The sequence below is a fragment of the Hevea brasiliensis genome, chromosome 9 (genome assembly GCF_030052815.1).
Source record: "Hevea brasiliensis isolate MT/VB/25A 57/8 chromosome 9, ASM3005281v1, whole genome shotgun sequence".
Lineage (NCBI taxonomy): Eukaryota > Viridiplantae > Streptophyta > Magnoliopsida > Malpighiales > Euphorbiaceae > Hevea > Hevea brasiliensis.
This window is the reverse complement of record NC_079501.1, coordinates 4,768,486-4,792,180: the sequence shown is the minus strand read 5'-3', so window position 1 is coordinate 4,792,180 and position 23,695 is coordinate 4,768,486. Positions and strand designations below refer to the sequence as shown.

At 33.2% G+C, this 23,695-nt stretch overlaps 1 protein-coding gene across 4 annotated transcripts; it reads left to right on the top strand.

Annotated features, from left to right (window-relative positions):
* The first annotated feature begins 1,414 nt into the window (after positions 1–1,414).
* LOC110672523 (NAC domain-containing protein 101) lies at positions 1,415–23,574 on the top strand. Of its 4 annotated transcripts, none has more exons than XM_058152521.1 (8): positions 1,415–1,720; positions 1,818–1,849; positions 1,971–2,248; positions 2,356–2,627; positions 21,507–21,626; positions 21,709–21,990; positions 22,331–22,540; positions 22,885–23,574. In XM_058152521.1, exons 3-8 carry the CDS (start codon positions 2,041–2,043, stop codon positions 23,206–23,208), a joined length of 1,416 nt encoding a protein of 471 aa, XP_058008504.1. In that variant the 5' UTR covers positions 1,415–1,720; positions 1,818–1,849; positions 1,971–2,040; the 3' UTR covers positions 23,209–23,574. The 4 variants fall into 4 exon arrangements, with proteins under 4 accessions (XP_058008504.1, XP_021691019.2, XP_021691027.2 ...); XM_021835327.2 differs by having other exon boundaries at positions 1,945–2,248; XM_021835335.2 differs by having other exon boundaries at positions 1,418–1,720; positions 1,818–2,248; positions 22,331–22,504.
* Positions 23,575–23,695: the final 121 nt, after the last annotated feature.

Here is a 23,695-nt window from a genome sequence, read left to right as displayed (position 1 = left end):
ATTTTAAAACTAAAATTTCAATGAGAATTAATACTTTTATCTCGAAATTAAATTTATTTTAAATTTCAAAAATTTAAATTAAATTTTAATAAAATTGAAACTTATAACAATTTGAAAAAAAAAATCATTTGACTAAAAAAATTAAAAATATAAAAGAGAAAAAAAAAAGAAAGTAAAGAAGATGATAATTTCATTTTTAAAGAGAGAGGAGTAAAGTTGTATTTTTTACTTAAAAATCTATTATTATAAGTTAAATTGATTTCATTTAAAATAAAATTAAAATTGTGTAATATTATTGATATAAATTAATACTGTAAGATAAAAAAAAAAAAGTAAATTAAAAAACTATAAATGAAATAAACTCGAGAGTTATCTACATGAAATATCGGTTGTAGGCTATAATATAATTACTTGTGCAGGACGTCGGAACGGCTACATCCTAACCTTGAATTGTCACCGGAAGTTTAACAATATGAATGGTTTAGCAGGTAGGCACCACTTCCCAGCAAGAAACTGTAAATGACCAATAGGCCCCAAAGTCCATTAAGTTCACCCCCTCCTTGTTACAAATTTCTATTATACATCCTGTTGCCTCTACTGCAACGGAAAGGGGAAGTTTCGCGCTATGCATTTGTTATTATTATTATTTTTTTATTATTTTTGATTTAAATTAAAAAATCAAAAAATTTAGTCAATAAATTTTAATTTTTAAATTAAATTAAATTTAAATTTTCAAATTAATTTAGCAACAAAAATTGAAAATAGATTAGGCTAAATTGAACATTGTGTCATTTAGCTAACTGATAAAATTAAATCGAGGTTGATTGGATTTTGTTAATAATTTTAATTTAAATAAATTAAACAGTTAAAATTAATATAACAAAATGTTGATTTTAATTTTTATTTTATTTAAAATTAAAATAATTTTAACTAGCTCTCATTTGATTTCAGTTATGAGCAACTCTTAATTGAGTCTATTTACATAAATAGATAAAATCTATTTTGCTTAATTTATAAAATAACTAAAATTTTGTAAACATGAGATGTGCTATTTTATAGTACACAAATATCTGATGATATCTCTTCTTTTGAAGGAATATATATATATATATATATATATATATAATAAATAAATCAATGATAAAAATAAATCACATTATAAAATTATAATAATTTAAAAAAAATTATTTTTATATAAATCATCCACATAATCAATTCATAACTAACGTAATATTTTAAAAGATTTTAAAAATTTAACCTATGAGATACGTCCACTAGCTCACAGACCCCAACTCTTTTTGACCCATTATCAAATTTCTAATGAAAACTTGCATATATCAATCATCGTTGGGACTGTCCGAAAACAAGACGGTTTGGTTTTTGGGTGTTTATAATGCTTTGATGGCAAGCTCTTAGAAATTGGAACTACCTTTCCTAGTCCTAAAAAACAAATATGTACGGACAGTTGAGAATTTCCGACATGGAGGGACCCACTCATTCCATGGGCCGATGAGGATTTCTGACTCCAGTGGTCTTTCTTTTAGCTAACTTCTCATGTAAGTAGAAACTTTGATTAGGAAAGAGAGAAGAACCTCGTCTTGTTGATGTCATTCAACCATTTATATTCCCACCTTAATGTCATAGCACCTTCCACTTTGCTTCTCTGACGACTCCTCGGTGAAGATGCAGAGGAAAACCATGAAACTTGAATGAATTCTCCGTTTAGTACCTTCTGAATCTTCTTGTGTTTAATTATTTCCTTATACATTTCATTAATTATTTTTTCAACTAATTAACGGCCCCTTTATGTGTTTTAGGAAGAGGGACGAAGAAATCTGGTTCTTGTTGGGTGAGATTTTTGTTACCCAACTAGGGATAAATTTTTCTATTCCCCTTCTTTGTGCTAGTTTCTCTGCTTTCTTTCCATTCTTCACTTTCACACAGGCTCCTTCTCTTCACGAGGAAATTAGCTAGCTCAAGCTTTTCAAACTGGGTGGTTTAAAGACTTAAAGGGTGCAAGAGTCAAGCTGCGGGTTCACAATGGACGCACATTTGGATACCCATTTTCTGTCAGATCCCCTTCATGAAGAGAGATTTCCTTCTCCTAAAGTTGGGTTCAGATTCCATCCAACTGATGAAGAAATCGTTGGCTATTACCTTAAGCACAAAATGAATGGCAAGGATTCCCTTGTTAATCATATTGTTGGCGAGATTGATCTCTGCCAGTGCGAGCCATGGGATATACCTGGTAATACAATTTTTCATTGATTAATATATAAAAAGTTCTCATTTTTCTTGTCAAAATCCATTCTTGCCTGTTTGCTTACGTGCTTGTGTCTATTTATGCGTATGCAGACCGTTGCTTAATATCATCAAATGATCAAGCTTGGTATTTTTTCAGTCGCCCTGATTACAAGTATTCTAATAGTAAACGAGCCAACAGAACAACGAGGGCTGGATTCTGGAAAGTCACAGGAAAGATACGCCATATCAAAGCTGAGGAGACAGGTAGGGAGATTGGTAACAAGAGGAGTTTGGTGTTCTACAAGAAAGTCAGTGATTCTAAGCCACTCAGGACCAGTTGGGTCATACATGAGTACCAATCTACAAACATCCTTCCCCACCAGGTACTAAACAAAGAATTTTGCCAGAAATTAAATCATTTTCTGTTGTTTATGTTTTTTTTTTTTGCTATTAATCGATTATGTTCTGACCATGCTGCCCATGCTGTGTGGGCGTGGAAGAATTTGAGTTTGAGTTATGTCAATGAAACTAATGTGAGTTTTACTAATAATTTAATATTATAATTAAATAATAAAATATATTTTTTTATATATAAATTATTTTTTACAAAATAAACGAAATCTTAAATGATAAATTTTTTCGTGTTTGGATATCAAGGAGAGCAATATTGATGAAATTTGAATGCGATACAGCTTTTAAAATGGTCTCACTTATCACCAAGTTAAAACACCAAATGTAGTTAAATGATAATTAATAAATTGGAACACACACCAAGTGCATGGAAGAATTTGAGTTTGAGTCAAGGGAAAATTATATTTGCTTCAATTTTTTTGTCAATTTATTTAGAGTAAATTATTATAAGGTCTATGTATAGTGCTAAAATTAATTAATTAATCCCTAAAATTTTAAAAGTTAATTAAAATATCTCTCATTTTTTAAAAAATGCAATGTTTAGTCATATTGTCTAAATTTTCTAAAGTCTAAATTGTTCATGTGCTAAATGTTGTAATCAAATAAAAGAGAAAAACTTACGTTCCCAAAATACCCCTTCAAGTCCATTCCCACCTCCTTGGTTCCCTCCTACTGTTGTTGGAATTTCACCTGGAATTTCAATTACCCACCTGTAATTCCATCATCTCTTTTTTCTTTTCCTTCTTCTTCAACTCCTTTGACAATATCAACAACACTACCTCATTTTCAATCTCACTCACATCTTTACCTTCATTCACCCTATCAACCCACACCACACATCAAGACCACACAGCCACCCCCCCCTTTCCTTCATTAAGCTCAATAGACACATACCCCAACCTTCTTCTCCTTCATAGCATAATCATCCTCACTTACACATTCCCATATAAAACCCTAAACTCGAATCTTTACTTGTCCTTGAGCAAACTTAGAAATATAATGAAATTTTGGGGTACCTTGTCCAAAGAGTTATAAAAATCACCTATTAGAGCTAACAAATTCACCTCTAGCCATACAAACAAACCATATACCCATCTTTCAAAATGCAATGAATTTAATGTTTATTAATGCTTTCATCGCTTAGCCTTAAGTCAATTAATTTTTCAAAAATCCCAAATCAATCAATTACAAGAGAAAGTCATACTCAAAAAGAACTATAGAATAATCAAGAGCCAAAGTGTGTCTATGTAGAATGATGAAACTTGATGAATGGATAAATAAATGCTCAATCACATAAGCAAATTTTGTATTATTCTCAATCACTTAAGCAAATTTTGTATTCCTTTCTCCACTAATGTAGCATGTACAATCAAGAGATCAAAAGACTTCTAGGGTTGTAATGGGTTGTCGAAATAAGGCTAATAAGAAAATGGAGGTAAAAGGGATTCAAAGTATGATAATATTTTCAAAGTTGATAAAATAAAGCACACTTCTTTTCTTTTTTTTTTTCTTTGGTTTTTTTAGCACAAAGGGAAGAGAAGTACAAATTGAGAATATTCAAGTGCTAGCATATTTTACAAAATACGTAGATTGAAAGACCACTTTAATACTTTAAGTTTGTATCTTGTTTATATTCTTTATGACTGTCCCTAAAAACACCACTCCCAAACTCATTTCCTTTAATACTTTAGTGGATTTTCTTCAATTTGAATAATAACAATGAAAGGCACATATATACAACACTTTTACAAAATGATAAGCATTTCTTCCTCCTTTCATTTTTTATTTATATTTTTTTCCTTCTTTCTCTCTCTCTCTCTCTTTTTTTTTATAGTGTACTAGTTACTATGAATAATTATTCTCAGGAAAAGTTAGGTAGTGTTTAGTCTATTAGCTAGGGAATAATAAGGGTTCCAAGAGAACTTATAAGTGTAATGTAGGCTCAAAGGGGTTCGCAAGGGTAAATTCTAGTAAAGTGAAAGCCAAAACTTTAAAATAATAAGGTTTAAGTCAAAGAATACTTAATCATCTCTCTTTTCAAGTACAAACTGATAGTTTGCCTTGAAAAATCTAAAAAGCTTGTTCTATGGTTGATGAGATATCAATTGGCTACTTTTTGTTCTATAGGTCTCTCAAATCTTTAATCTCTAAATAACTGATTGGATGGCTCTTGGCTAAGAAGTTATGGGCGAAGGGTAAACATTTCAAAACTTTGCATCTCTTAAGAACTTTTAATTCTCAAACCCATCTAGAGGTAAGTTAAATCGCTCTTCTAGGCAACTCTTATTACTCAATTAACTTCGCAAAAAAATTATTACATGAATACATTATTCATAAAAATAAGAAATATATTAACTAAATAAAAGAAATCTGTATGCAAATTTCTGTATGATTACTATATAATGTATGGTATGGTATGTATGAATTTGTAAACAATTTACATTATGAATGTATGAGTAAAATGAAATGAAATGTGCTTAGATTAAAATGCTAAAAATTTTGCATAAAATCTTATATACACTCTCAAACTCAAAGCAGACATTGTCCTCAATGTCTAAAGAAATGCTAAGATGAGGTAAGAAGATTTAATGAATAAAGCAAGAAATTAATGAATGACAAGTAAGTGTTGAAATAATTAGAATCATCATGGAATGAATGAACAGAAAAGCTTACTTGTAATTACAAGAATGTGAAAAATGTCTCATAAAATGAAAAGAGTTTATCTTGAGTCAAGAATTGGCAATTTGGAAACAATTAAGGTCAAAAGGTCCCTCAGCAATACTAATATAGTGAATGAATTTCTTAGAAAATGTTTGTTACATAGGTTAGGTGCACAGGTTGTGCAAAAGCTGCTATGAACAATAAATTTTGTAAAATTACTCTGTGAACAGTACCAACTTCTGTAGAATTGCATTGTGAATAGTACCAACTTATGCAAATTCTATAATTTTGCAAAAATTCAATTTGTCTTTTTTTACATTAAAACACTAAAAATCATCTTAAAATAATGCTAGCATATTCTCATTGAAAATTCACACTTCAAAACCCAAAAGCTTGCCAAATCAGTATTATAATCAAGAAATATCCATCTCAAAATTGGTATGTGCAAGTATGTAAAATTTGCATAGCTTGTGCAAGAGGTTATGCAATTCGGACATGTGAATGCAAATTAAGAATGAATAGTGCCGCAAAAATTAAAAAATGAGTCAATTTAAAATTTGGTGCCCATAATTCAATTGCTTTCAAAACTATTAACTATTTACACTTAAATAACACCAAGTGCTAAATTAGAACCTAAAATTTTCACAATTTCAACGTAAGATCATCCAATCAATCCTCAATACAAGAAAATTATCAATTAATTCAACATTTACAGTAAAAGAACATATAGTAGCACACCATCCACTTATCAAAATAAAAAATAAGAGATGAAGGAACGCCCTTAAATGTTGCCTTTTGTAAAATATAAGCTCTTAACAACAACTCTTCGTTTTGCCAAGTTGACAAAACCTGTTGTATGATATCAGATTCAATTCCTCAATTTGCAATTTCACATCTTCCATCTTATAAACATCTGTATAAAATAAAATGAGACAATTATCAAAAATTCAATTCAAGAGTGATTGGAAAAAAGATAAAACAAATCAAAATAAAATTAACCAAAACAAAACAACAGAACTTTGGATGCCTCCCAAGAGTGCTAAGTTAAAGTCATTAGCTTTACTTTTGTCATGTTTCATAGTGACTGAAATTGGAAATTGTAGCCTCTAGCAAGTGCTTCAATGAATTTATCCTTTATTTTCTTTTCATCACATGAGAAGAGACATGTTGCTTTGTTTAAAAGTAACCATTTCTTTCTTGACTGCCTCTTTTATTTTGTGATTTAAACTCCTTTGATACTCAATTGATGGTTTACAATTTTCTTCCAAAATGATCATGAGCTTAGAAGGAAGTTGTTTTAGTTCTACTTGCATCTTCTTCCTTGAGTGATAGTTTCTTTACTTCACTCTTCTCCCCTTACTCAATTTAGTAAACTGGTGAGATAGGAAAAGGTGGTTTACTTTCTAAATGTTGTGCAAAGGTTGTCACTTTTGGATTTTTATCATCGATACTTCTTCCATGGATAAAGCAATTTTCAAAATCATCATTCGGATAACTCTCTCTAAAGTGCTCTTTTACTAACTCATCAATAATATCAACTTTTAAGCAAGAGTCTACATCTTGATGGTGCCTCTTCATAGCATTACGAATGTTGAAAACTAATTGATCCTCTCCCACTCTAAGAGTGAGCTTTTCACCTTTCATATCAATTAAAGCACCAACTGTAGTTAGGAAAGGTCTCCCTATGATGATAGTGGTGTGAGAATCCTCTTCCATGTCTAGAATCATAATGTCAATCGAGATGTAGAATTTTCTAACATTGAGTGGGACATTCTCCAAGATTCATTTTGGATAAGTAACTGATCTATCCGCTAATTAAAGAGAAGTATTGGTTGGCTTAAGATTTCCTATGTTGAGCTTTTTATATATGGATAGGGACATAAGACTTACACTAGCCCCTAAGTCACATAAAGCTTTTGTAGAATAGGATTTTCCAATATGGCATGAAATTGAAAAACTTTTCAGATTTTTGAGCTTTGGGGAGAGTTTCCTTTGGAGAATGGCACTGTATTCCTCTGTTAAAACTATAGTCTCATAATCTTTAAGTCTCCTCTTGTTTGAGAGAATCTCTTTCAGAAACTTCACATAAGAAGGAATTTGGGAAAGAGCATCAATAAAAGGCACATTGATGCATAACTTCTTCAAAACTTCTAAGAACTTCTCAAATTGCTTGTCCAATTTGACCTTCTAAAACCTTTATGGAAAAGGAAGTGGTGGCTTGTAAGGTTCTGGAGGAATGTACTTCTTCTTTTTCTTGTCAACCTCCTCTTTACTTTTTCTTACACTCTTGTTCTTTTCACACTCATTTCTTTCACTTTCTTCTACAACTTCCTCTTATAATGCATCACTCTCACTGTTTTTCTCTTGCTTAGCATATTTCTCATTTTCTTTCCTCTTACTCTTTTCACTCTTCTCATTCTTCTCATTTTTCACTATTTTACCACTTCCCAATGTGATAGCTTGACATTGCTCCCTTGCGTTTTTTGACTAACTAGGAAGTTTCTCCATAACTCCGCCTAATTAGTTTGCGCTTAGTAGGTCCCAAGCCCGAATAAAGGAGGAGGGTTGTGATAGGTGACAACCAGCATAAAAATTTCGTCATACCTTATGATATGGATTCAAATAATATAAACGTTGGGGTGTCCTCTACTAACGACGTGCTACATCGGAGCCCGGGTGTAGTGAGAAATATGCAAGGGTGTAGGGCGTTCACAGAAAGCGACGCGCTATGCCGGCTCCCGAGTGTGGTGTTAAGTGAGCAAGGGTTCCCACATCATGGACGGGTGTGGGTAAAGAAGTTAGTCCATAGGACAGATAGTGGAACAGATAGTGGAACAGAACACAAGATAGACATAGAAAACAATAGAAGATATCATAGAAAGAGACCAATTAGGAAGGAGCAGGTTAGGAGGAGGATCAGGGTTGGTACTTGGAATGTTGGATCACTTACAGGAAAATTAATGGAGCTTGTGGATACCTTGGAAAAGAGAAGGGTGAATATTGCTTGCATTCAGGAGACTAAATGGGTAGGAGAGAAAAGTAAGGAAGTGGGTAATTCAGGGTACAAATTGTGGTTTACCGGAAAGGAGAGAAATAAGAATGGAGTGGGTATAATCAGAGACAAGACATTGAAAGACGCAGTAATAGCTGTGAAAAGAGTAGGAGATAGAATTATACTAGTAAAGCTAGTACTAGAAGGAGAAACAATAAATATAGTTAGTGTTTATGCCCCACAAATAGGACTAGACAGTGAGAGTAAACGAAGGTTTTGGGAAGATATGGATGATTTAATGCAAAGCATACCAAATGAAGAGAATGATTTCATTGGTGGAGATTTGAATGGACATATAGGAAGTGATAGACAATGTTATGAGAATGTTCATGGAGGTTTTGGTTTTGGAAGTCGAAATGAGGAGGGAAAAAACATCCTGGATTTTGCTATGGCATACGACCTAATACTAGCAAATACCTACTTTATAAAAAGAGAGTCATATTTAGTGACTTTCAAAAGTGGGCAACATAGAAGCCAAATCGACTTCCTCTTAACCAGGAAGACAAATAGAGCTCTATGCAAGGATTGCAAGGTCATTCCAGGAGAGGCTTTTACAAGTCAACATCGGTTGGTGGTCTTGGATGTCAAGTTTAGGAATAATTCAAGTAAGGTCAGAAGAAATAGTGTAGTTCGAACAAAGTGGTGGGAGTTCAAAGGAGTAAAGCGAGTGAAGTTAAAAAATGAGCTTCTCGAGTCCGAAGTATGGAAACTGGATATGGAGGCCAATGATATGTGGATACAGATGGCATCAAAAATTAGAGAAGTGGCTAGAAAAGTACTTGGAGAGTCTAAAGGACATGGACCACCCTCAAAAGAGAGATGGTGGTGGAATGAGGAAGTACAAAAGGCAGTGAAGAGAAAAAGGGAATGGTATAAGAAATTACCTAGATGTGATAATAATGAGGCATGTGAACAGTACAAGATAGCAAAGAAAGAGGCAAAAAAAGCAGTTAGTCAAGCAAGAGCACAGGCCTTTGAAAAGTTATATGAGAAACTTGGAACTAAAGAAGGGGAGAAAGATATTTATAGATTAGCAAGGAGGAGAGAAAGGAAATGTCAAGATCTCAATCAAGTTAGGTGCATTAAGTATAAAGAAGGAAAAGTGTTGGTGAAAGATGAGGACATTAAAGAAATATGGAGAAATTATTTTAATGATCTCTTTAATAATAGTCAAAATGGTAATAGCGTGAATATAGATTATAGAACAATAGAAAAGAATGTGAATTATACTAAAAGGATTAGATCTTTAGAAGTAAAGGAAACACTTAAGAGAATGAAAGTGGGTAAAGCCTGTGGACCCGATGAAATACCAATTGAAGTGTGGAAGTGTTTGAGAGATATGAGAGTGGCATGGTTAACTAAATTATTTAATAAGATTCTAAACTCAAAGAAAATGCCAGATGAATGGAGGAGGAGTATCTTAGTACCTATTTTTAAAAATAAGGGAGACATACAGAGTTTTTCAAACTATAGGGGAATTAAACTCATGAGCCATACTATGAAGTTGTGGGAGAGAGTTGTGGATTATCGACTACGTCATGATACTTCTATCTCTCTCAATCAATTTGGTTTCATGCCCGGTCGTTCAACTATGGAAGCGATTTTTCTCATTAGAAGCTTGATGGAGAAATATAGAGATGTGAAGAAAGATCTACACATGATTTTTATTAATTTGGAGAAGGCTTATGATAGTGTTCCAAGAGATGTCTTATGGAATGTGTTAGAATAAAAGAGGGTATCTATTAGGTACATACAAGTGTTGAAAGATATGTATGAACTATTGTGTGCACGGTGGGAGGGGACACAAGAGATTTTCCGATCTCAATTGGATTACACCAAGGATCAGCCATAAGCCCTTACCTTTTTACATTAGTTTTAGATGAATTGACGAAACATATACAAGAGAGTATTCCTTGGTGCATGATGTTTGCGGATGATATTGTTCTGATAGATGAGACACGAGAAGGAGTCAATAGAAAGCTAGAGCTTTGGAGAAGTGCTGTAGAGTCAAAGGGTTTTAATTTAAGTAGAACGAAGACAGAATACATGCATTGTAAGTTCAGTGAAAGCCAAACTGGTGATAGGGAATGTGTTAGTTTAAATGGAGTGGTACTGTCCCAAACTAATCACTTTAAATATCTAGGCTCAGTCCTTCAAGTAGATGGGGGATGTGAGGAGGATGTTAGTCATAGGATTAAAGCCGGATAGTTGAAGTGGAGACGTGCCACGGGAGTTTTATGTGATCGTAAGATTCCCAATAAGTTGAAAGGAAAATTTTACCGTACAGCCATACGACCGGCTATGTTATATGGTAGTGAGTGTTGGGCACTGAAAGAGTCGTATGCGTCTAAGATAAGAGTTGCAGAGATGAGAATGTTAAGGTGGATGAGTGGTCATACTAGACTAGATAAAGTCCGTAATGAGAGTATTAGAGAAAAGGTAGGAGTAGTACCAATTGAAGATAAGTTGAGAGAAGGGAGATTGAGTTGGTTTGGTCATGTGAAGCGTAGACATATGGATGCTCCAGTTAGACAAGTAGAGCACATTAGGTTAGATGATAGAAAGAAAAAAAGGGGTAGACCTAAATTGACTTGGAGGAGAGTAGTACAACATGACCTAGAAGCATTACACATTTCTGAGGATTTAACTCAAAATCGTTTAGAGCGGAGAAAGCGAATCCATATAGCCGACCCCAAATTTTTGGGATAAAGGCTTAGTTGAGTTGAGTTGAGTTGTAGGAAGTTTCTCCATAGACTTAATACCTCAGGAACTTGCTTGTTTCTAACATCCTATTATGTGTCTGTACTTGTTCCGGCCTTGCCCTCATCTCTCTCATCTCTTCATCATGCTTGGTTTGATTGACAAGAATTTGCTATAGCAAAGCTTCAATTATGGAATCTTGTTCTTGCTGCCTTGGTATAAGTGGAGGATTGGTATTCCTTTGCTAAAAACTAGGTGGTGGTTGTCTATATTGCTGATATTATTGCCCTTATTTTTGTGGTGGAAAACCTTGAATTGGAGCTTGGTTCTATCCCCCCTATGAAAAGCTTTGATGGTTTTTTTCAAGCTGCATTGTATGTCTGAAAATAAGAATTTCTCATCTATTTTTGCCCATAATTCCCAAAATAAGAAACTTGCTCTCCATAATCCACTCCACAACTCATAGTACCTTTTACAAAGTAACTTGTTGGGAGCTTTTGGAAGATGATGAACTAACATACTTAGATCTTCCATTTTCTTTGCAAGCACATTTGTGAGGGCATCAAATTTGGCATTGATCATATTGAATGGATCAAGCTCATACATCCCAGCTGCTTGCTTCTTTTGTGTTGAAGTTTGGCCTCTTAGACTGCTCCACAAGTGAGTGCTCTTTGCTATCTTCTCCAACAGTTCATAGGCTTCATTCTCATGCTTCATGATAAATTTACCTCCAGTTTGAGTATCAATTATCCCTCTGATGGCAGGAGTAACATTAGTATAAAAATTATGATTAATCATCCATTTAGGAATGGCATGATGTGGACATTGTCTCTTCAACTCCTTCCATCTCATCTAGAACTCATAGAGAGTTTTATCTTCCCTGGTCAAAAAGTAGTCCTCTAATTTTTAACTTGTGAGTCTTTCTTGGTGAAAAATATTGAGTTAGGAATGGATCAATAAGCTTCTCCCAATTTGTGATAGAATTGTGAGGTAGAGAATAAAGTCACTCCAAAGCTCTATCCTTCAAAGAAAATGGAAACGGTTTAAGCTTTGCTACATCATCAGACACTCTTGATTGCTTTTGTATATCACAAATCATAACAAACTTCTTAAGATGGGTATGGGGATTTTTTGAAGGATGACCCTCAAACTGAGAGTTCTGAATCATTTAAAGCACCCCCAAAATTCATCATGTATTTGTTTGCATCAATTCTTGATCGTGCAATGCTCTCCCTCAAGTCACAGGGAATGCATGATCCATCATATTTTTCCTAGGCAAATTAGCATTAGCATTTTCTTCCCTACAACCATCATTCTCATTCTTCTGATTATCTTCACCATTCCCACCAATATGAACTCATTCTTTAGACTTTTCTGTTTCTATTTTAACTGCTCTCAAAGCTTCTTTTCTCTTTCTGGTTTCTTTCTTATTTTTTCTACAAAACTTTTCAATTTCAGGATTAAATAAGAGGTATATATCACTTGCGTTTCGAGCTCTTCTCATAAAAGATTGAAAAATATCTAAAAAGAACAATTAAACACAAAGTGAAAAGATAATAACAATAAAATCTAAATAACTAAAACAACCAAGAATTTAATCTTTAACAAATAACTCCCTGATCGACACCAAAAACTTGATGTAGATTGGCCATAAGTGCATGGGTCGTTCAAATAATTTAGAAAAAGATATTGTTTTCATGATGAGTTGTATTTTCAATTGAATTTTTTTATGTAAAAGAAACCATGTTAAAATTGTAATTTAATCAAACAAATAAAAGAAATTGAGAATTTGAAGTTTAAGGTATGAAAATGCAAAACTCAATTTAAACAACTAGCTAATTTAATAAATGACTAAAATTAAGTAGAAAATATATTGTTAAAGAAAATTAGTAAAACAAGATTTACTAGAGCACTTAAAATTAGAATCAAATAACAATGGATAAAAAGGCGATTTCGAGAGTTAGGGGTTCATATTCAAGTTAATTTGGGATTTTCTCTAACTAGCCCAATTTTTGAAATTTATGGGTTTTAAGGAGACAAATTCTAAAATCTTTTGAAATCTCCTTCGAGTGAAACAAAGAGTGTTGTAGTTGACCAAATCCTACTTTCGCAGTATTTAAATCAACTAAAAGCCATTAAGAACTTTAACTAATTTATAAAACCCTCTTAATCTTTAGTCTATTTTTAAATATAAGTTAATTAAGTCCAATTTCTTGGTTATCTATCACTTGATTTTCTCTTTTCGATTCTTCAATCAAAGATTAAGAATATAACTTAATGAGGTCCTACACTAAGCATGTTAATAAGCACATAATATGTGACACCCCTTACCCGACTACAGTGTAGCCGAGCAAGTTATGCCACTCAGTGTGCCGAGCACTCTATTTTTATCTTAATTAATTTTTTTATCATAATTTTGAATATAACTTGTGAAATATAATTCATTTTAAGCCATTTATCGAAATTATTATTTCTTTGAGGTTAGAAGATTTAAAGAAAATCCGCAGAATAGGCTAAAAATGGAGAAAGCAGTTCTTGAACTCGTGAAAAACACTTCCTATATTCATTTTCCATCATCTCAACTCCATTTATCAAATTCTCAACAATGTTCAATCTCAGTTCTCATTCATCCATCTCATATGATACCATGCATAATTCATATATAAACATTCACTTTTCCATTTACAACCACACTTTTCATTATTTACATGAAAATCAAAATACATTACATAAGTTTCATTACATATGAAAAAAATCAAAATTTATTACAGAATGCCAAAATGACACCTAGTGTCCTACCAATGGTGAGGTGACACGGACACTATGCGTGAACTGCCTTACCGAATCTATGGTCTACTGGGCCCTCTGTCCAAATCTTCAGTACCTACGCGTTGCAAAAGCGACGCGCTAAGCATAAAGCTTAGTGGTGCCAATAATACAAGAAAATATAATATGCAAATAAAAATAATAATTTCTTAGCCATTGTGTTCATAAGAACTGAATAATTACTAACTTATTGTTTAGTCGAGGGCTAATCATGTTTTATGATATTAACTTCTTCATGCATTTCGTTAATTATTTTTTTTCTTCATGATCTTGAGCTTTCTTGTATTTTTGTAATCATTCCTGATACTTAATTTTCATATTTTCTTTAATAATCAGTTCACGCTATGCTTTTCATTCATTTAGTTGCCCAAGTAACCTATCTTCGATGACTGGATCGATAACGGTCGTTGTCATACCATGGGACGCAGTAACGCCAACCATGTATGCACAAGATGGCTAAAAAGCCATGATATCACATGATCGGGCATAAAAGCCATGAATACGGGCATAAAGCCATGAATACGCATAAAGCCTTTCCTTTATCGCTAAAACAATACCCTATTGGCATGCCAAACTATCCAAACCAATCACATTAGGCCTACTAGGTCATTTTGCATTTTTAAGTTTCACAATTTTTGAATTTCAAGTTTTCATGTCACTATTCATTTCATTAGTCAACTAAAATGTTGACTTTTGCATAAACAATAGGTACATTGGTTTTAATACTCCCAACATACCACATTTTGTATTCAAAACTTGTTAGTTTTGGTCACTTTCTCAAAACTTAGGTCATTTTGGCAAAATTGCCAATTTTTTGGTTTTGGTGTCACTATTTACCTCATTGGTCAACAAAAATGTTGACTTTTAGAATAAAAATGTGTACTTTGACTTTGGCACTCCCAACATACCACATTTGGTGTTTAAAACTTGTTGGCATTAAGTGTTAATACCATTTCCAAGCATTAAACCAAAGGAGCAGATTTTTCAGTTTTGGTGAGTCAACTTCACTGTTCCATTGGACATTGTTACTGTTGGAATTTGAAGAAATGTAAAACATGAAAGTTGTTCCTTATTTTGTCTAGTTGAATTTCCTTTTTTGAATCACTCCATTTGGAGTTTTGTAGCTCCAGATATGGCTCAAAAACCCAAGCTGTCCGGATATGCATTCTGCAGAAATTTACCATATCTACAGTGCATGAACAGTAACTTGAATCACTTGGTTGAATGGGTTCTGGCCCTAATTTGGGGTAGGTTCCTTCATGAAAGTTGTTTGCCTATGTCTTAACTTGTTGCTGTAAAAATTTCAGGTCAATTGACCAAATCTACAGTGAGTTATGGCCAAATGCTGTTCATTTGGTCCATTCTGCAGAATCAGTTTCAGGGTTCCGGATTGGGGCCAAGTTTTGGTCCTCTTGGTTTGGTCTTTTGGGTATGGTTTCTTCAGCAAAAATGTGCCATTATAAGCCTAGTTTCATGTCCAATTGGCCAAACACCAATTGGACTAGCACAGCCCAAGTTATGGCAGAGCAAAGGGACTGAATTTTCAGTCACCATTCTGCACCCTCTAGGTAGTACACACCTTCCCTTTGCCATGCTTTATTCCAGTCCCAATTAAGGTCAAATTCCTTCAAATGGTCACTAATTGACCATTAGGATGTACTTTAACAATTTCATAAGCCAAGCTAATTTTTACTCCCCAAAACCCTAGTTTTCATATTCATTTCATGCAACCTATACTTTATCAACCCATCCATCACATATATACATATCTCATACCATCTCTAGGCAAGTTTAATATCAATTAAACTCATCATACCCTTATACATCAAAGCTGCCGAAATTCATGCACACTCCCACAGATATGTTTTGTTCAATTTTTTCATCAATTTCTCATTCAATTTAACTTCCTAACAAAATTTAAGAAAGGAAGATAAGTATATGCACTAACCTTTTTGAAACCAACCTTGAGCTTGTTATTCTTCAAGATTTCTCCTAGAACCATAATAATCATAATCAATTATAACTTCACTTTCCTAAATTAAATATCCAATAAAAATTCAATAGCATTTTCCCTTAAATTGGACTAAACTCCCATCATAAATCTTAAATCCACAACCCATTAATACCCAATCTGGCAGCTTGTGCATTCAAATTTATATATAATGATCTAACCATTAGATAAATCCCAAATTTATACCATATATTCAAGACATCCCTATACAATATCAGTAAAAATTTCAGCATCAAATCATCTCTATATCATGAGATATCAAAACATTCATTCAACCCTTCACAATCTGAATTTTTGCAGAAATCAGTCTTACTCAGACAGCTCATGCAAAACAATTTATATCTCATAAACCACAAGTCTAAAATTCACCAAATTTTAACACAGCAGCCTCAACATCCCAAATATCATTTGTACCAAATTTCATAATTTTATAAGCATCCTAACTATTCTCAAATTTCAGTAGCTAAAATTCAGAATTCAACCTACAGACAGCCTGTGTTCAACAATATGTTTCTCCAAATCCAACCGTTGAACAATCACCAAATTTTTACCATAACTTCCACACATACATAGCTTAAACATATCCAAAAATCAGCCTTAGATGTTGAGCCAAACTCACCTGGACGGAAAAGAAATATGCTGCCCTGCTGAACCCCTATTTCTGCTACTTCTCCTTCTCCTTCTTCCTTTCTTTCTTTCTTTCTTTTCTTTTTCTCTCTCTTTCTCTCTTATTCCAGCCCGTATGAAGAAGGAAGCTGCTGGTTCTTTTGTTTTTTTATCTCATTTTAAGTTCATTTTATCTCTTTTTATTAGTTTTGTCAAGTGGTGATTGGGTGGGAGTAAGTGAGTGACATCATGTGATGTCATTATTTGCTTAATTTTTGATTTTTCTTTTCTTTTCTTTTCTACCACATTTCAATTTAATTTTTAGCAATATTTATTCATATTTAAGATCATAATAATTATTTACTCAACTGGACAAGTCGGCCAAAAATCACCTTTGAAGGCGAAATGACCAAAATGCCCTCTGTTTGGCTTAACGGGTCAAAATTGTCTGTACCGATTGAAAATTTTTTCTAAATATTTTCTTGGCACTCTAATGCCATGGGAACCTCAATGACCCTTCTCTGGAGTCCCAAAAATTATTTTATAATTTTTCCCCCGGGTCTAGGGCTTCTCGTTGCGAGAACCGCAACTTACCTCTGGTTACCCATCGCTTGGGCACCGGCTCGTTTAACTTGGTTGTATTTTATTTCTAAAATTTTTTCTAAGTGTTTCTTATTAATATTTGAGTTAATTATGGTTCCTGACTTTAGTTTAAATATTTTTCCGGACGTTAGAATGTCTGAGTTGCTACGGGGAGGGTGTTACATAATAAATGGATTAAATCTCGTAAATTTTATTAAATTGGGACTAACCTAGTTTAAATTCACAAAATCACCCAAATACTACATCTCCATCTCCAGAATTTAAGAAACTACTCATAATCCATGATCAATAAAAGAAAATCAAGGTAGAAGAAGGAATAAAGCATGAAAACAAGCTAAGAATTGAAAAACTTGATTGGTAACTATGAAGAATCTAGCGAAGATGAGCCAAAATCCCAGCTGAACTGTGAAAGAAACTTGAAGATGCCCCCTCTTTCTCACCTTCCTCTTCGATTCTTTTATTTTCTTACTTTTTTAAGCTTTTCCTTCTTTACTTTCATGGAAAGAATGAGATAAGATGGCTTATATACCCTTTAATTAAAAACCTAGAATAGGATAAAAATGGGTCTTGTGTAAAGTTATTGCACGTGTAAAAGTTGTCACATCAACTGAATTCAATAAAGTTGCATGGCTATGTGAGTGCTTGTGCAGGATCTTGTGCAGAATCAGATCCGAATGGGTGAAGATGGACTTGCATGGCCATGCAGGTTCCTATGCACATTTCGGCAAGTTTTAGAATTCTTCCGTATCATTGCATAAGCAATTGCATGGCCATGTAAGAGGTTGTGCAACTTTCAGTAACTTTGGACAATTTTTTGGCTTTTTGCATAAGTTGTGCAGGATTCTATGCAACTTTTGATAAATTTGTAGCTGGTTCCTTGATTTTTACTTAAATAGTTACACAACTTATGCAGGAGGCTGTGCAACTTTCAGCAAGTCTACAATTTCTCTGTTTTTCTGGATGCAAGTTGCATAGGTTGTGCAACTCCTTGTGCAACCTTTGGCAGCCACTAAATCCAAAAAATTTTGCACTTTGTTTTTAGTATCTTTTAGCTTGGAATCAACTCTTTACGCATAAAAATGACTTCTAAATCTTCAAAAATACTTTTTAACCTATAAAACAAGAATAATTACACAAATTAAACTAGAATTAATAATTATGGAAAACTAATTAGATTAACAATGAAATTAACTAAAACTAATCAATAAAAGGGTAAAATGACTACAAAACCTAATTTAAATGGCTATATAATGTGCAAATATCACCCCACTTCCTCCAAACCCAATACGCATTCACTTCACCTTTGGTCCTAGCCTGTAACATCTCTTTGGACCGCACACCCTAATATGTGATGCCACTCTACATAATTAAGCTCTTCAACTATTTTCTCAAGCTCATAGATCATCTACTCACCCCAATCCCCCTTATTTTCTCTCCTTTAACCATTGTAGATTCTTACCCATACTCTAGCTTCTTCGATACTCATTGCTTACAGCCATTTAAAACCCCCCCACCCCCTAGTTCTCATAGAAACAACCCCAGCTCTCTCTCATATCTCCTCACCAAAGCCAAAACCCACTGCTGCGAAATTGGGGCTGTTGGGTTCACTTGTAGGTGTCACTGTGCGAAGAGGAATGGGTTGTGGATGCTTTGAGGAAATAGGCGACGAGGTAGTGGTGTAATGGTGACAGAGGGAAATGGCATCAGGCAAGAAAATGTAGAGAGAAAAGGAAAGAGAGATGGAGAATATAATTTAGGAGCATTTTTGTCTTTTCACATCACGCTAACAGTTAAAATACAGGAAATGACTAAATAGTTGAGTTTTGAAAAACAGAGGACAATTTAATTGCATTTTAAAATTTTAGGAACTAATTAATGAATTTTAACATAATACAAGGACGTCATAGTAATTTACCCATTTAATTATTATACTTGGCATATGTAGCATCATTTAGCATCTGTTTGATAGAATGTAATTAAATATAATGTGACTAAATATGTACTATAATGAAAAATATATTAAAATGCAATAAAATGCTCATTCTAATCAAATACTTTCTTTGTCATATAAAAGATAGATTTACTTCTATTGTTATATTGATTAAAAAAATGTAGTTAATATAATTAAAGCAATAAATTTATTTATTTTTTTCTAATATGCCATCTATTCATTTTGCTCCATTAAAAATTAAATAACTCAAGTTATTTAATTTTTCTTAGAACTTATGAATCTTATTTAATACAAATTAAATAGGGCATATTAGTAAATTAATAAATAAATAATTAGTTTAAAAAATAAAGTGGCATATAATTTAAGATAGATATGAAAAATGAAAGTAAGTTTATCTTTATAGGATAGAGGCAATGTTGTCAAAAGCTCTTGGCACTCTTAAGGCGAGAAGGTTCTCCATTACCCGAGGCGCTAAACACTAGCCCGAGCGAACTGAGGTACTATTTATAATTAAATATATAATGTAAAAAGTTTAACATATTACATGATCAATAAATTGTCAAATTTCATATTTATATTTCATAATATATTGTATGTTTTAACCTTTAAAATCAAAAGCATTTCTCTAATAACACAAAATGTTAAAGCAAAACTATAAAGCACATAATATAATTTAAAATTCTAGATGTATTGTTCAATTCCATTCATTATATTATACAATCTCAAAATCTTAACTCTCTAATTATTGTGTGGATGCCAAAAGATGAAAACGAATGAAGTAAGCTTCTCTCTTTCTCAACTTTTCTTTTTTTCCCCTTAATTTCTCGCTTTTTTTGTTGCGTTGTTGCGCCTAGGAGACACCTCGCCTGGAGGCTTCCTGAGCGAAATGCCTAAATTTCGCCTTGCTCAGGCGCCTCTTGATAACATTGGATAGAGGGAGTTTTTATTTGCAAAAATAATATTTTTATGTGATAAAATTGGTAAATTGGGTGATAGTTTTCATTATAATTTATTTCATAGTACTAGCAGCGGTGATGGTCAAATGGAGGTGGTATATTGGAGGTAGCAAAAAGGTAGTAACAGTGGTTGTGTGGTGATAATTGTGGTGGTTGTCGAGTAGGTGCTGGTGGTTTAAGTGGTGGAGATAGAGTAAGGGTAGTGTGTGTATATATTTGGTACGATTGCTCTAATTGGGATTTGAACTCAAGATCTTACAATCTTGAAAAACTTCTGTTCAAATTTACTGATAAAATGAATATTGCATTAATTAAAATAGGGTATGATTGCAGAGAGTTTAGGCTCATATGAGAATAGACTCATCAACTGTTAGGATGAACTCATCAACACTTTAATTAATTTTGCATACATTTCAATATAAATATTTATTCTAATGGTTGTTATAGCTCGTTCTCATATAATTTTAAGTTTATATTAGATACACCATTAAAATAATTGTGATCATAATGTTTTTAACAAATTAATAAAACCCGTAATATAATTTCAATTATATTATAAATTTGATGATATTTTATCAAACATTGTCTAATTCGGTGTAATCTTATACTTTTGATCATGAATTGTTAGGAAGGAATGTTGACATTTATTGATACTTTTGATGCTATTTTAGACATTACAAAACGGCAGTACAAAATTTGGCATGATAAATAATACTAGTGATGCACACAGCACATATATAAAATTATATAATATATAAATAAATTTTAAAATAAATTATTTCCTCTACATAATAGAGCAAAGAGAAGTAATTGAGATTTATATAAATAATATATAAATAAAATTTAAAATAAATCATTAATTCTAGCAGTGAGTGTAATTTATGCAATTGAGTTAGGGTGAAGAGAAGTAATTAAATAGGGATAATTTATAAAAACACAAACTTTATATAGCATAAATAATTTAAATAATTAAGTGGACTAAAGAGAAATAATTAAGTTGGCAAATTTATAAACACACAAATTTTATATATAAAAGTTAGTGGGGCAGTTGCCCCAGCTGCCCCATGATGGATCCACCCCTTGTTAAGGTCGTGTTCTTGGATTGAGATGTGAGTTACTATTCTTCAGTTTGTAGAACATCATGCTTGAATGGCACGACATTATTCCTATATTATTTTTCATTCTTTGTAAGAATAAAATATTGCTCAACTCCCATTAATGTGCTTCACTCCACTCAGTATGTATTTTAGTACTCTTCAGTCTTCATCACCTTTAAGCCTTCTAAACTGGTCACTGACCTGGACAGAAGAAAGTCAGCTATATCCAAGTATGTTGGATGCTTTTGGATTCTGTCCTATTGTTCTATTCTGTAACTTTGGTAATAACTGCAATTTTTTGTTGAAAATGTACTAATATCTGCTAATAGTTGGTACCAGAATACCCTTTTGTTTGAGCTCTCATTGTTTTGTTCTTCAACTGGTGCAGATGCATTTTGTTCTCTGTAAATTAAAGCATAAAGCAGATGAGACGATTGATCATTCACTCCAGGATGAAGGTGAACCAATTCAACCTATGGATGCTGAGGTTGATAATCAGCGAGTTCAGGTATCAGTTTTTAGCCTGTTCAGCTGGTGCATGCGAAGCATATACTGGAGTAATGCTAACTTGTTTTCAGTTCTGACCTCAGACAGATTCAGAGCAAGTTCAGCAATCCCATATCTGCCCTACTGGGATGATTCCAGGACGACTGAAGTCACAGATTCACTCACATCAGCGTGTTTCTGACCGGCATTTGCCACTGACCAGTTGCTTTGATAATCAACCTGAGGGGTTGGATTTGCTTGATAGTAGCAACGATGATGAGGATCCTGTAAAGTTCGCAGATTCATGTCTTTCTCTGGACAAATACTTCACTGAAAAAGATGTAGATCTCGTTGAGTTAATTGAGTATCAATCTGGCCCAAGTGAGGTAAAAAAAAAAAAAAATGAAGGTTTTATCCATCACCTGGTATAGAATTTTCCTTTTAACATTTTCTGGAGCTGTCATTGGGAGCATAATGGCATCATAATGCTATGTGCTCCACTCATTCCTAAAGTCCCGAGGATCTTCATATGAGGAAAAAAAAATTGCATCTTAAGTGGATCAAACCCTTGCTCTGCTGCATTTTTTTTTTTTTTTTTACATTGTAGTCTTTTAGGATTTCTTATGTATTTTTGTACCTGATACAGATAATTAGAACGTTTACTAATCTATATATATATATATATATATATATATATATATATATGTACACACATCTTTATGGCAGTCTTCCCAAAAAATGAAAACCTCAAACTTGAATGATGAAGCTGCCAGATCGGAAGAATACCAGCATATGAGAACTTTTGTATCAGGGAGGGGTTCAGCACAAGGAGACGAGCCTATTTTTGGGGTAGGGGAGGGACCCATCCCACTTTTTTCAAGCAGAGAATCTATAGACAAGGTGAGGAAAAAACTTGAGCCTGAGGATCCAAAACATGTAAGCAATCTGTCCATGGTGATGAAATTGAACTCTATATGATTTATACAAATTATATGGAGGAGGATCATATTACTCTGCACTTTACTTATATTTCGATATTATTAATATTTAAATGATCTTCTGGTGAAAAGAAAAATGATTCTTTATTGGCATGTTCAACAAAGGGTAAATTACAAAATGACTCATGAGATCTGATAAAAATCATAAGTACATCCCATTTAAAAATGTAACTATTTAGTTTCTAAATTTCAATTTCATCAACAACTTCATTCAATCCAAATTGAAGATAAATTATTGTTAGTAAAATGTGAAATTACTAACTGTTGATTTTTCGATGACAGCCTTTGGAAGATTGGGAATATTGCTCGTATGGGCGATCTATGGGTCTGGCTACATGCTATAGTCCTCCAGCGATTAAGTCCAGCACAGTTTCTACTGTAAGCAATATAAGCTGCAGGTACATGAAAAGCAAGGAACCTGCAAAGCCATATTGGAATCTCAGACCAACTGGATCATCTTTCAATGACTGGGAGGTTTCTTCCATTTGCCCAGATACTACTCCATCAATCAACAGATCACATTCCCTATCAGTATGTATTGTTAATGTACTTTTTGGTCTAGCCGTGTTCATTTTGATTGTCTGGGAAATGCTGATTCGTCACTGAGTCATGCGACTCTCACCAGTTATCACAAGCAGCAAACCTCAGCAGAAATTTTTTGTTTTCTATCAAGTACAACTGCGAACTTGGAGTCAATAGGGACTTAATATTGTTTTGTTTAATCACGTCCTCAGCCCGTTGAATGGACATATATGTTTACATAGTTGCCATCTGTTAATTGGTGCCTGTTGGATGTCATCACTGGATTATGAATCAAGCATTTTCCAAGATATTGTTTTCAGGGTTCTCCACTTCCTTCTGCTGGTGATTGCATTTATGAGTCCAGTTTGGAGAAGTGTGGTTGCTTTGTTTGAATGGGGATACATTTTGTTCTGTTGAGGTGTTTGGTTGATTGCTATTTTTATTTTTCAAGGGTTTGATTGATTGGTTACCATTTACTACTTTAATTGGACCCTTGCATGCAACTACATTTTTTTTAGTGAAAACTAATATCTTTCAATATCATTTTCTTGTTTGGATGGTAGGCCTGGAA

Coding starts and splice junctions, on each gene's coding strand:
- LOC110672523 (XM_058152521.1), top strand. CDS start 2,041: ATGGACGCACATTTGGATACCCATTTTCTGTCAGATCCCCTTCATGAA. Junction 21,991..22,330: donor ATCAATCTGGCCCAAGTGAG/GTAAAAAAAAAA, acceptor TCTTTATGGCAG/TCTTCCCAAAAAATGAAAAC. Junction 22,541..22,884: donor AGCCTGAGGATCCAAAACAT/GTAAGCAATCTG, acceptor TTTCGATGACAG/CCTTTGGAAGATTGGGAATA.